The sequence below is a fragment of the Pongo pygmaeus genome, chromosome 7 (assembly GCF_028885625.2).
Source record: "Pongo pygmaeus isolate AG05252 chromosome 7, NHGRI_mPonPyg2-v2.0_pri, whole genome shotgun sequence".
NCBI classification, from domain to species: Eukaryota; Metazoa; Chordata; class Mammalia; order Primates; family Hominidae; genus Pongo; species Pongo pygmaeus.
The window spans coordinates 58,893,948-58,908,436 of NC_072380.2; the positions used below are offsets into that span (position 1 = coordinate 58,893,948).

Sequence of the window (14,489 nt, forward strand, 5' to 3'; positions counted from 1 at the left end):
TGAGTTTTGTAGTTTAAATCTTCTCTTCCCCGCCCCCAAACCTCCTTGGTCAGCCTAGCTTGTCAATTTTGTTGATCTTTTCGAGGAACTAACTTTTTTTTTTATATTCTTTGTTGTTTTTCTATTCTCTCTGTCATTTATTTCTGCCAGATGGAAGTTTTATTGACTAAATATTTTTCTTGTTTTTAAATGTAGTCATTTACAGCTACAGATTTCTCAGTAAGTACTGCTTTAGCTGCATCTATAGGTTTTAGTGTATATTGTTTTCATTCCTTTTAAAGTTATCTTCTAATTTTCTCATGATTTCTTTTTTTGATCTATTGGCTCTTTAGGAGTGTTTAATTTTTGCATACTTGTGAATTTTCATTTTATTTTTATTGTAAGGTTTAAATTTCATTCTATTATTGTCTAAGAACAGTATTACTATGATTTCACTCCTTTTAAATTTATCGAAGCTTGAATTATGGCCTAACGTGGTCTGTCGGAGAATGTTTCATGTTTACATTAGAATAATGTGTATTCTGCTGTTCCTCGGGGTAGGGGGGTGTCTTCATGGTTTCTGTCAAGAATGCAGCTGTTATGCTTATTGAGGATCCTTTGTATACGGTGAGTTTTGTATATGATGTATATTTTCTTTTGCTACTTTCATAGTTTTTTCTCTGTTTTTCACCAGTTGACATGGTATGTTTAGGGTGGATCTCTTTAGATTTTATACTATTTGGAGTTTTTAAGCTTCTTGGTTGTATAATGTTTCATCAAATTGAGGAAGCATTTTGGGCTTTGTTTCTTCAAATATTCTTTCTATCTGTCTCTCCTTCCTTCTGAGACTCTTATTATGCATATATTTGTGTGTCTGATGGTGTCCCACAGGTCTCTGAGGCTCTGTTCATTTTTCTTTACACTCTTTTTTTCCTGTTTCTCAGCTTGGATAATCTCATTTGTCTGATTTAAAGTTTGTGAATTCCTTTTTTTGCCAGGCCAAATCTGCTGTTGAGCTCCTCTGGTGAATTCTTCATTTCCGTTACTATACTTTTCAACTCCTGAATTTCTGTTTGGTTCTGTCTTTTTATAATTTCTGTGTCTTTATTGATATTCTCTATTTGGTGAGGCATTTTTATAATTTTCTTCACTTTTTGCATATAGTTTCCTTTATTTCTTTGAATATGTTTATAGTAAGTGATTTAAAGTCATTGTCTAGTGAGTCCAACTTCTGGCTCCTCTCAGGGACATTTTCTTTTGACTACATTTTTTCCTTATCATGCTTTCCTGTTTCTTCATGTGTGTTATAATTTTTTTTTTTTTTTTTTTTTTTTTTTTTTTTTTTTGAGACAGAGTCTCGCCACGATGCCCAGGCTGGAGTGCAATGACATGATCTCAGCTCACTGCAACCTTCGCCTCCTGGGTTCAAGCAATTCTCCTGCCTCAGCCTCCTGCTTCAGCCTCCTGAGTAGCTGGGATTACAGGCATGCACCACCATGCTGGGCTAATTTTTGTTTTTTTTTTTTCTTTTTTGGAGACGGAGTCTTGCTCTGTTGCTCAGGCTGGAGTGCAATGGCAAGATCTCAGTTCACTGCAACTTCTGCCTCTTGGGTTCAAGCGATTCTCAGCCTCCTGAGTAGCTGGGACTACAGGTGCGTGCCACCACACTCGGCTAGTTTTTGTATTTTTAGTAGAGATGAGCTTTCACCATGTTGGCCAGGCTGGTCTTGAACTCCTGGCCTCGGGTGATACACCTGCCTTGGCCTCCCAAAGTGCTGGGATTATAGGCATGAGCCACGTCACCTGGCCTATAATTTTTGCTTGAAAACTGGACGTTTTAAATAGTATGATTTAAATTAATTCATATTAATTTCTGGATATTAAATTCTCCCATCCCCTCCCCAGGGTTTCTGTTTGTTGTTGGTGCTATAATTTTGTTTAATGATTTTCCTGGATGAATTTTATAAAGTTCTTATTGCCTGTTGTGTGTAGCTGATGAAGACGTTATGTGGTTAGTTTAGTTGTCTGTGGATTATTGGATAGAGGTTACCTTAAATACTTTGAGCCAGTAAGTCTGTCATCTTTTATGGAGGGGCTCTGTTGAGACATATGCTTTGGCAGTTTGTAATGCCAGTTTAACCTTCATTTCCTCCTTGTGCAGAGCCTCGAGATGATCCAGAGTTCAGAGGTTAGGGCCTTTTCAGTTTTTTCCTGGGCACGTGCATAGTGTTGCAGGGTTTTTTGCTCCTTAGTTCAGCTAAAATCTGGGTTCTTGTCTCACGGTCAGGAGAAATTAGGCACGCTGACACATTGAAAGGTGAGGACAGCAGTATTTATGAAATCCCAAAGTGCTGGGATTATAGGCATGAGCCACCATGCCCGTTTTAGTTTTCTTAATGGCTTCTTTAGGTATTATAATATACATATGTAACTTACCACAGTCTACATATGCAACATTTTACCACTTCAAATGAGTTGCAGAAACTTGACTTTTCACTTAGGTACCCATAAAAAGGAAAAACAAACTGTTTTCCCCTCTTCGCTCATGCTTAACACGGTACACTTCTGTGCCCAGATGTGTGGGGTATTTTATCCTGACACCAAGCATCCAGCAGACACCAAGTGGGTATCGTATAATTTAATCCAATTTTGATGCTCTCTACCTGGAGATGGTGTGGGATCACACAGGTTGAGGGCTCAGTCCCACGAGACTGGCACCACTTCAGAGGCCAATCGCAAGTAGTAGGTTGTCACTCATATTTCTGATCAACTGAATATAAATAGGGATTCCCAAAGCTTCCTCCTCAGGTTCAATTAATTTGCTATGTTGGCTCACATAAGTAAGGGAAATACTTACCTTTACTGATTTATTATACAGGTATTCAATAAAAGCAGATGAACAGCCAGATGAAGAGATGGATAGAGTAAGACATGAACAGGTTGAGGGCAGGTGGCGTGCTTGAAGCTTCCACGCCCTCTCTGGGCGAACCACCCTCCCAGTATCTCTGTATGTTCAGCAACTGAGAAGCTCATTGAATCTTGGTAAAGAGTTTTGTTGTTTTTTTTTTAATTGTTCTTTTTTTTTTTTTTTTTTGAGATATAGTCTTGCTCTGTCACCCAGGCTGGAATGCAGTAGCTTGACCTTAACTTACCGCAGCTTCGACCTCCCAGGCTCAGGTTATCCTCCTACCTCAGCCTCCTGAGCAGCTGGGACCACAGGTTCATGCCACCACATTTGGCTAATTTTTGTATTTTTTGTAGAAATGAGGTCTTGCTGTGTTGCACAGGCTGGTCTCAAATTCAGGCTCAAGAGATCCTCCTTCCTCGACCTCCCTAAGTGTTGGGATTAAAGGAGTAAGCCATGGTTCTGGCTGTTAAAGTGTTTTTATAAAGCCTGATCTCCAGCTTCCCCCTTTCTCAGAGGTCACTCAGTGGAGCTGAAAATAACAACCCACTAATCCTCTAATCACTTGGCCTTTTTGCTAAGTGACCCCATTCTGAAGTTATCTAGGGGCCCCACCCTAAGTAACCTCAGTAGGGTAAACTTAGGAGTTATCAAAGGGGTTCTTTATAAATAACAAAAGATATTCCTATCACTTAGGAAATTGCAAGAGTTTTAGGAGTTCTATGGCAGGAACCTGGGATAATGACCAGATATATTTCATGTTATAGCACAGTATCTTTACCTTCCCTATTTAAAAATACTGTATTGAGTGTCAAATGATTTTACAGTTTTTTCTTCAGTCATTGATTATGATTGATTTATAAAGTTCATAAGGAACATTTTAGTTGCACAAGAGTAAATAATTGCTACATATTTTCCTTTGCATTGTTCTCCATCTCCCTGTACTTAAATTTTTAAATTCTATGCTCATTACTAGTCAGATAAAATGTCTTCTTTCCTTCTCGTTGAGATACATTCTCCAGTGTCTTCCTAATAAAGGAATCACGAGAAGTAAAATTGTAAAGTTCCTGCATGTTTTAAAAATATCTTTTATTTTTTCCCCTTGATTGATAGTTTGGCCGGGAATAGAAGTCTAGATTGGAATTCAGTTTTCAGAATTTTTTTTTTTTTTTTTTTTGAGATGGAGTCTCGCTCTATCACCCATGCTGGAGTCCAGTTGCGTGATTTTGGCTCACTGCAACCTCTACCTCCCGGGTTCAAGCAATTTTCTGCCTCAGCTTCCTGAGTAGCTGTGATTACAGGCACCGCGACCACACCCGGCTAATTTTTGTATTTTTAGTAGAGACGGGTTTTCACCATCTTGGCCGGGCTGGCCTTGAACTCCTGACCCTGTGATCCACCCACCTCAGCCTCCCAAAGTGCTGGGATTACAGGCGTGAGCCACCGCGCCTGGCCTAGAACGGTTTTAAACAATTGTTCTCATTGCTAATCATAAAAATAATACACAGCTATGTGGAGCTGCTAGAAAATAAAGAGTACAATAGAAAATACCCCCATAGGCCCGGTGCGGTGGCTCATGCCTGTAATCCCAGCACTTTGGGAGGCCGAGGCGGGCAGATCACGAGGTCACGAGATCGAGACCATCCTGGCTAACATGGTGAAAACCCCGTCTCTACTGAAAATACAAAAAATTAGCGGGGCGTGGTGGCGGGCGCTTGTAGTCCCAGCTACTCGGGAGGCTGAGGCAGGAGAATGGTGTGAACCCGGGAGGTGGAGCTTGCAGTGAGCCCAGATTGCACCACTGCACTCCAGCCTGGGGGACAGAGTGAGACTCAGTCTCAAAAAAAAAAAAAAAGAAAAAAGAAAATACCCCCATAAATCTATAAAGCCTATAATTAGCATAACATAAGCATTTTGATAATATAAGCATTTGGATCTGTTTCCTGCCTGTTTTTATACAAATGCTTATATATATTTAAAAATTTGTACATTATTATTTTAAAATTTAATGTCATTAGTTTTACATGGGTGTGTTGTTTGAAAAATAGGTAAGAGTAAGAATAATATTTTCCATTCTGATAAAATCAAAAGCAGAGTATGCATTCTTATGTGTAAATAAGATTTCCATTGGCATTGCATATATTTTTGTTTTAGTTTCCATTCTTACGAGTGGAACCTCTGTGTAAAGAAAATATTTTATTATTTTAAATAAAAGGAGCAGAATACAATACTGTCTATTTAAAGTTATAACTGGAAGATAGTGTCTAATCAGAAGACTCTAATAGGGTAGGAAAACATTAAAATAGTTATGTCACGTTGGTAGCTGGGTACCCCATATGTAATTTTGTATTTAGTAAATATTTTAGGAATGTGGACGAATAGACCATGATGACTTTTTTCTATTTGTTTATTTTTTTAAATTTTCTGTGTGTGTGTTTTTTGTTTTTGTTGTTGTTTTTTGTTTGTTTGTTTGAGACTGGAACTTATTTCTGTTGCCCCGGCTGGAGCGCAGTGGTACGATCACAGCTCACTGCATGCAGCCTGGGTCTCCTGTGCTCAGGCAATCCTCTTGCCTCAGCCTCCTGAGTAGCTGGGACTACAGGAACACGCCACCATGCCTGGCTAATTTTTGTATTTCTTTTTTGGACAGATGGAGTTTTGCCATGTTCCCCAGGCTGGTCTCAAACTCCGGGGCTCAAGTGATCTGCCTGCGTTGGCCTCCCAAAGTGCTGGGGTTACAGGCATGAGCCACCATGCCTTGCCTGTTATAATGTTAAGAGAATAAATAAAGAAGGTATAATTTCTGTAAATATTTAGACACACATGAATAATTTATTTGAAAGTTACCTGTCCAGTTTGTATAGCTCTAGATTATATTCTGTACTTGTTAAATGCTGTGACCAAAGAAAAGCAGTATACAATATTGTCTGTCCAAATGCTAGTTTATTTATGGAAAAAAGCGAAACCTACTTTGTGCCTGAGTTTTGTATGTACTTTTACCAAGATCTTGAAAATATTTCTCTTTGTACATTACCCTGTAAGACCTTCCTTATTTCAAACCAGTTTATTGAATTTCATGTTCAGTTCTTTGTCATTTACACATTAATAAAATGTAGGTAACAAATATACTTGTACATCTATAATGTGGACAAATACAGTAACCAAGGGGAAACAAAATAAAAAACTGAAGAAATAAATAACCAAAGGGAAAACAATTTTGATGGAAAAGCTAGTAAAGAATTTGCAATGGTTGGAAAAATAAGATATTCAAGTGGATAACTATGTATAAGGCTGCTGGAAAACGGAGTGAGCAAGCTAGATGGCGTCAAGGTGAGGGAGAGATTTTTATGGTGTTTAGTGTTAGAGACTTGAACATGATTGAATGGTGGACTTAGTGATGAAACTGGTTAAAGTGGAGGGGATTGGAATCCTGATTGCTGTGTCTCATGATCAGCACCCTGTTCTGTTCAGAATTTCCTTTTTACAGCTTCAAACCACTGGAATGTAAGGCATTATGAGTTTCTTCCTCAGCCTTTTTTTTTTTTTTTTTTTTTTTTTTTGAGACAGAGTCTCACCTTGTCACCCAGGCTGGAGTGCAAGTGGCTCAAACTTGGCTCACTGCAACCTCCGTCTCCTGGGTTCAAGCAATTCTCCTGCCTCAGCCTCCCGAGTAGCTGGAACAACAGGCACATGCCACCATTCCCGGCTAATTTTTTGCATTTTTGGTAGAGATGGGTTTTCACCAGGTTGGTCAGGCTGGTGTTAACTCCTGACCTCGTGATTCGCCCGCCTTGGCCTCCCGAAGTGCTGGGATTACAGGCATGAGCCACCATGCCCAGCTGTGTTTAACTTTTGAGGCTCTACCAAATAATTTTTAACAACTGCAGCCTTTTGCTTTTCCACCAGCAATGCACAAAAGTTATAATTGCTACACATCCTTGGCAGTGCTTGTCATTTTCTTTCTTTCTTTTTTTTTTTTTTTAATTAATAGCCATTCTGATGGGTGTGAAGTGACATATCATTGTAGTTTTTTGCTTTTTGTTTTTGGAGATAGGATCTCACTCTGCCACCGAGGCTGGAATGCAGTGGCACAATCAGTGATGCAGCCTTGACCTTCCAGGCTCAAGTGATCCTCCCACCCCAGCCTCTTGAATAGCTGGGACTATAGGCACATGCCAGCACACCCAGCTATTTTCTTTTTTTCAAAGACAGGATCTTGCTCTGTCACCCAGGCTGGAATGCAGTGGTACAATCATGGCTCACTGCAGCCTTGACCTCCTGGGCTCGAGCAGTCCTCCTACCACTGCCTCCCAAGTAGCTGGAACTACAGGCGCATGCCACCATGCCTGGCTAATTCTAAAAAAATTTGTAGACAAGGGGGTCTCACGATGTTGCCTAGGCTGCTGACTGATTTTTCGTAAAGACAGTATTCACATTTGTCGGGGCTCTGGTTTCATGTTCTAGTCACCTCCAAAGGCCTCATCTCTTTTTTTTTTTTTGAGATAGAGTCTTGCTCTGTCACCAGGCTGGAGTGCAGTGGCAGGCTCTCGGCTCATTGCAACCTCTGCCTTCGGGGTTCAAGCGATTGTCCTGCCTCAGCTTCGTGAGTAGCTAGGACTACAGGTGCATGCCACCACGCCCAGCTAATTGTTTTTCCCTAATAATAATTTTACGGGATTTAGCTTTTATACCTTCCTGTTGCTTATTTTTATGTCTGTGTCTTCTGAAATGATAGTAGGAGGCAGGATTCAGGATAGCTTTTCTTTTCTTTTTCTTTTTTTAAGGACGTGGACTCTCACTGTGTTGCCCGGCTTGAAGTGCAGTGGTGCAATCATAGCTCACTGCAGCCTCAAACTCCTGGGCTCAAGCTATCCTCCTGGTTCAGCCTCCTGAGTAGCTGGAACTACAGTCGTGTGCCAACATGCCCAGCTCACTAAAAAGTTTTTTTTTTTTTAGAAATGGAGTCTTGCTATGTTGCCCAGGCTGGTCTTAAACCCCTGGACTCATGGAATCCTCCTGCCTTGGCCTCCCAAAGTGTTGGGATTACAGGTGTGAGCCATGGCACCCGGCCCAGCATAGCTTTTATACCTTGTGTTGTTTTCATATGGCTTGTAAAAATATGGCCACTTGTGTATTTGTCTTGTAGATTCTCCCTGACTCTGCTCATCTGGACCTTTTCTGTGTGTCTGCCACCCCTGTGCTGCTGAGTGGATTCCACTTCCAGCAATTTCTCAGTGATGGGTCCAGAAGGGAGTCCAGGGTGACCAGTTTCAGGTGGCCCAGGCTGCTCTCATCTCTTCATATCTTCTTACGGTAGAGCCCCTGCTCTCACCTAGTTTCAGGCGCTGTTCTCAGTTCTATCAGACACTGTTCTCAGATCTGTTGCCTGCTCTGCTTCCTAGTAAGCACTGATGTCTAGGTTCTCAGGGCCTCCTTGACTCTTACTTTCCTTGGCTTCTTTCCTTTCAGATACTGATACCATGCTGGACTTTGGAGGGTTGGTGGTTTGTCTTTACCCACTTGTGTTTGGAGTTTGCTGATTAATTGTGTTTCTATGTTTTTGGCTTTGCTGTCCAGTTGCTCTTTATGTGAAGATTTAGAGACGTTCAAAAACTATGCCTTTACTGATGCCACTTCTAGGTTTTCAGATTGTAAATTGTGAACTTAATGTCTATTTAATGAAGTTGATTTTGTTTTTTTGTTTCGTTTTTTCTTTTAATAATCATCTCCACAGAGAAAAAGGAGTTGGAATATAGAATGCGCATCCTTTCCAGGAGAAAGACCACTGCAGGTCAGAAGAGCAGGTCTCAGGACAGCAGGGGCAGCTGCCTCTCTCTCTGAAGCATGGCTCAGGTGTGGAGAAGGGTTTCAGGACACTTCTGGGAATCCGGTAAAGTATCTGTAGAATTCTTTTCCCTGAATGCCAAAGAGGAAATCCTGAGTGTTCAGAACATTGTAATTACATTTCATTGTAATTCCGTTTCCTATTCTTTCAGAACACTGTAACTGGTACACTCCTTTTCTTCCCTTTCATTCCTTGAATTCCTTTAATAATCGTGGCAAGTTAGTAAGTTAGTATTCACCTTTTTATTTTTTTATTTTTTTTTATTTTTGAAGACAGAGTCTCACTTTGTTGCCCAGGCTGGAGTACAGTGGCACAATCATAGCTCATGGCATCCTTGAACTCCTGGGCTCAGGCTATCTTGCCTCAGCGTGTCAAATAGCTGGGACTACAGGTATGTGCCACCATACCTGGCTAATTTTTTTTTTTTTTTTTTTTGGAGATGGAGTCTCACTTTGTCACCCAGGCTGGAGTGCAGTGGGGCTATATTGGCTCACTGCAACCTCCGCCTCCCGGGTTCAAGCAATTCTCCTGCCTCAGCCTCTCGAATAGCTGGGATTACAGGTGTGTGCCACCACACTCGGCTGATTTTTGTATTTTTTGTAGAGACTGGGTTTCACCATGTTGGCCAGGCTGGTTTGGAACTCCTGACCTTGGGTAATCCACCCACCTTGGCTTCCAAAGTGCTGGGATTACAGGCGTGAGCCACTGTGCCCGGCCGCCTGGCTAATTTTTAAAAAACTTTCTGTAGAGACAGGGTCTTGCTATGTTGCCTAGGCTGGTCTCTAACCCCTGGCTGCAAGTGATCCTCCCACCTCTGCCTCCCAGAGTGCCGGGATTACAGGTGTGAGCCCCCATGCCCAGCTCACACCTGTACCTCTTTAATCCATGCAGAACCTTTCTACTTCTTTGTTTGTAAATGAAGGATATTTACTAAGAATGTTCTCAGAAGATGAAACCATTGAGCATACCAGTCTTCACAAGAAATGTATGTTTACTCTGGAGGCATACTCTGGAGATATTGCAGGTTTGGTTCAGGACCAACACAATAAAGTGAATATTGCAATAAAGTGATCACATGAATTCTTTGGTTTCCCAGTGCCTATAAAAGTTATGTTTATATTATAATATAGTCTGTTAAGTGCAATAGTATTATGTCTAAAAAAGCAATGTATATACCCTAATTTAAAAATACTTTATTGCAAAAAAAAAAAACGCTAACAGTCATAGGAGCCTTCACCAAGGTGTAATCTTTTTGCTGGGGGAGAGTCTTGCCTTGATGCTGATGGCTGCTGACTGATCAGGTGGTTGGTGGTTGAAGATTGGGGTGGCTGTGGCAGTTTCCTAAAATAAGGTAAAAGTGAAGTTTACCACATCTATTTACTGTTCCTTTCATGAAGATTACTGAGTAGCATGTGATGCTGATAACATTTGACCTGTAATAGAACTTCTTTCAAAATTGGACTCAATCCTTCCAAAGCCTGACACTGCTTTATCAACTAAGTTTATAGGATATTCTAAATTACTTGTTATCACTTCAACAATGTTCACAGCATTTTCACCAGGAGTAGATTTTATCTCCAGAAACTACTTTATTTGTTCATCCCTAAGAAGTAACTCTTCATCCATTCAACTCTTAGGAGATTGCAGCAATTCAGTCATATCTTCAGGTTCTACTTCTAATTCTAGTTCTCTTGCTGTTTCTATCACATCAGTTTTTCTGCTGAAGTCTTGAACCCCTCAGTCATACACAAGGGTTAGAATCAACTTCTTCCAAACTCCTGTTAATGCTGTATTTTGACCTTCTGTCATGAATCATGAATGTTCTTAATGGCACATAGAATGGTGAATATTTTTCTGAAAGTTTTCAATTTACTTTGCCCAAATCCATCAGAGTAGTCACTATCTGTGGCAGCTACAGCCATATGACATGTATTTCTGAAATAATAAGATTTGAAAGTCAGAATCACCCTATGATCCATAGGCTGCAGAATGGAAGTGGTGTTAGCAGGCATGAAAACAACATTAATCTCCTTGTACTGCTCCATCATAGCTCTTGGGTGACCAGGTGCATTGTCAATCAGCAGTAATAGTTTGAAAGAAATCTTTTTCTTCTGAGCAGATCTCAACAGTGGGCTTAAAGTATTACAGTAAAGAATGCTGTAAAGAGATGTGCTGTCATCCAGGCTTTGTTGTTACATTTATAGAGGAGAGGCAGAGTAGATTTATCATAAGGGCACTAGGATTTTCAGAATGATACATGAGCATTGGCTTCAACTTAATGTTACCAGCTGCATTAGCCCCTAATATGAGTATCAGTCTGTTCTTTGAAGCTTTGATGCCAAGCATTGACTTCTCTCTAGCTACGAAAGTCTTAAATGGCATCATCTTCTAATATAAGGCTCTTTCATCTATATTGAAAATCTGTTGTTTAGCGTAGCTACCTTCATCAGTGATCTTAACTAGATCTTCTGGATCACTTTCTGCATTACCTTGTACTTTTATGTTATGGAGGTGATTTGTTTCTTAAACTTCATGAACCAACCTCTGCTAGCTTCAGACTTTTCTTCTCCAGCTTCTTCACCTCTCTCAGCCTTCATAGAATTGAAGAGAGTTAGGACCTTGCTCTGGATTCTGCTCTGGCTTAAGGGAATGTTATAGCTGATTCAATTTTCTATCCAGATTGCTAAAACTTTGTATTAGCAATAATGCTGTTTTACATTCTTATCATTGTGTATTCACTGGAGTAGCACTTTCAATTTCGTTCAAGAGCTTTCCTTTGTGTTCACAACTGGCTTAACGGTTTGGTTCAAGAGGTCTAGCTTTTAGCCTATCTTAGTTTTTGTCATGCCTTCCTACCTAAGCTTAATCATTTCCAGCTTCTTTTTTCTTTTTCTTTTTTTTTTTTTGAGATGGAGTCTCTCTCTGTCGCTTGGGGTGGAGTGCAATGGTGCGATCTTGGCTCACTGCAACCTCCACCTCCCAGGTTCAGGTGATTCTCCTGCCTCAGCCTCCCGAGTAGCTGGGATTACAGGCGCCCGCCACCACGCCCAGCTAATTTTTGTATTTTTAGTAGAGACGGGGTTTCACCATGTGGGTCAGGCTGGTCTCGAACTCCTGACCTCAGGTGATTTACTCGCGTCGGCCTCACAAAGTGCTGGGATTACAGGCGTGAGCCACTGTGCCCGGCCATTTCCAGCTTTTGATTTAAGGTGTGAGACATTCAGCTCTTCCTTTGCTTGAGCACTTTGAGGCCATTGTAAGGTTATTAAATTGACTTAATTTTAATATTGTGTTGCAGAGAATAGGAGGCCTAAGGAGAAGGCAAGAGATGGAGGAACAGCTGGTTGGTGGAGCAGTCAGAACACATACAGCATTTATTAATTTTGCTGTCTTATATTGGTTTTGACTGTGGCACCCCAAATCAGTTACAGTAGTAATACCAGAGATCACTGATCACAGACCATCATAGCAGATTTAATAATAATGGTAAAGTTTGAAATCTTGGGATAATTATCAAAATATGACACAGAGACACAAGTTTATAGGTGAGCAGATGCTGTTGGAAAAATAGCACACAGAATTGCTTGACACAGGATTGCTAGAAATTTTAAATTTGTAAAAAATTGCTTTATCTGTGAAGCACAATAAAACAAGGTATGCTTTTATATTCAGAATCTTCTGGCAGTGAGATATTCTGGATAATTTTTGTGTTTGTGGTAACTTACAGAGTAATGCTATTACAAACTCAAGATAATTTGGGTATGAGTAGTAATGAGTACCTCATAGGAGTCATATGTATGAGCAGATACTACATTGAATGTTAATGTGAAACGTTTTGGTGAGTCAGATCTCTTTAGATTCTGGAAAAATAGAATGAATTTATAAATATATAAGGAGTACATGCTTTGGGAATACTGAAATTGCTGAATTGGTAAAGGAAATCAGAGAAAAATATGTTAAGGAGAGTGTAGTTTAAGATTTTGAATATTTTATAAAAGTTTTTTTTAGCATTTGTCACATAAATTCCATGGTTATTATTTTGCCTGCAGTCATTAACAGCTGAAGAGAAGACGATTACAGAAAAGCACCTTGAATTATGCCCTAGACGCAAGCAAGGTAACTATTTTGTTGATTTGTTGACAGAGAAGATATAAGACTAATAAATCTTTCTGTGATTATTTTAAAAATTTGCTTTTTTAAAAAAGTTACATGGTTTGGGTAGACTATATTCATAGTAAAAAAATCAAGATAAGGTAAAAAGGTATTTTTGAGAACTTTGTCTGTCATCACTGTCACCATCTACCGCATTGCTCCTGCCTGCCTACAGATAACTAACATTTTTTGTGTGTCCTTCCTGAGTTCATTTTTATCACAGAGCCCAGTAGGTTAGCTCATGCTCATAGCTCCAGGGTTTTGTTTGTTTGTTTGTTTTTAATCTGATTTGGGAAAGAAATGTGACCTATGCCATAAGAACTATACTGCTTCAGGCTGTGAAATTCTTTCTTGATGAATTAGGGAACTTTCAATAAGTAGTAGAAAACTCTGTTCAAACACTAGAGTATTTGGATAAATGAGGTTGAATTTGTCTCCTGCAGCAGGACATCCACAGGGCTAGATTCTTTCTGAATTCTGTAGCCTGAGTGTGGAATTGGTTCTCATGGACAGGAGGTGTTGGCTGAATTCCGCAGGCTGAATTCTTGAAAGAGTGTAGGTGCTGAGGATTTTCGCCAAGTCAGCTTTGCCTTTCCTTTGGGAAGGAATGCCCTTCCCAGTACCTCTACCTTTGACTAGAACCTGTTACAAACGGTCACCTCCACTAAAGATACTTTAGTGAAATTAAGGATTTTTAGATAGATATGTTGCTGCTAAAGAAAACTGGGGTTATTAGTAATGAAGAAGGGGTGGATATCAGGTAGGCCGCTGGTTCTGCCGCCATAGGCAGTCAGCCCTGCTGTGGGTGTGTAGGAAGAGTGAGGACTTGTGACTTCCAGGATCTTGCTGTGTCCTGGCTCTCTAATCTTTGAAAACTAAGCTAAACATTCGCAGTCTGTTTTGTATCTGGAGAATGGGCATAATCATTGGGTTATCATGAATATTAAGTGAGCTAAAAATAGTAGATTAAATGCCTAATTAAAGGTGCTTTAGTAGGTACTTGATGGATGACAGCAGTTGCTCATATGTCTGATGACAGAAGGAGCTGTGTGAAAGCCTATTCAGAGTCCTACAGAGTGAACTAACGTTCTGTGACATTCTAAACCATATTACTATTTCAGTGACATGGAAGAGATTCTATGCAAATGAAAAATAAAATTTGCCAAAATGTTTCTTTATAATTTATAAAGTGTTGCTTTATGAAATAAACTAGTGCACATCTTTTAAATTCTATAATCTTCTGATGGAATTGCAGAAGCTGTTGGCAGAGACAAGCCTCTGACCTTAGGCACACATTACAAAAGCATGTTCCTGATTCTGCTTCCCAGCTGTCATAAAAATACTACCTCCTCACCCAAAATGTAGTATAGAATTTTTATCTTGGAATTTTTGTTACTAGGATGTCTTAAACTAATACTTCAGTATCTGTTGTAGACCTCTCTCCTTGGCTTGTAGATGACTGCCTTCTTCCTCTCTCTCTTCCCCAGGTCTCTTCACATTGTCTTCTCTGTGCATGTCTGTCTTTGTGTCCAGATTTCCCCTTATAAGGATTTCAGTCATCTTGGATTAAGGCCCACCCTAATGACCTTATTTGAATTTGATTACCTC

At 40.0% G+C, this 14,489-nt stretch overlaps 1 protein-coding gene across 16 annotated transcripts in view; it reads left to right on the forward strand.

The window, feature by feature from the left end:
- SPIDR (scaffold protein involved in DNA repair) overlaps positions 1-14,489 on the forward strand; it is a 491,719-nt gene that overhangs the window by 16,838 nt on the left and 460,392 nt on the right. For 13 of the 16 annotated variants that reach the window (XR_010127196.1, XR_010127198.1, XR_010127197.1 and 10 more), the window contains exons 2-3: positions 8,619-8,774; positions 12,779-12,845. Coding sequence is in view for 10 of the 16 variants with exons in the window: in XM_054498098.2 (XP_054354073.1) it covers positions 8,619-8,774; positions 12,779-12,845 (223 nt within the window). In the remaining 6 variants the exon portion in view is untranslated. Of the gene's footprint in view, positions 1-1,331; positions 3,022-5,534; positions 5,679-8,618; positions 8,775-12,778; positions 12,846-14,489 lie in introns of those variants that run through there. The other 3 variants (XM_063668759.1, XM_063668760.1, XM_054498104.2) reach the window with 3 other exon arrangements.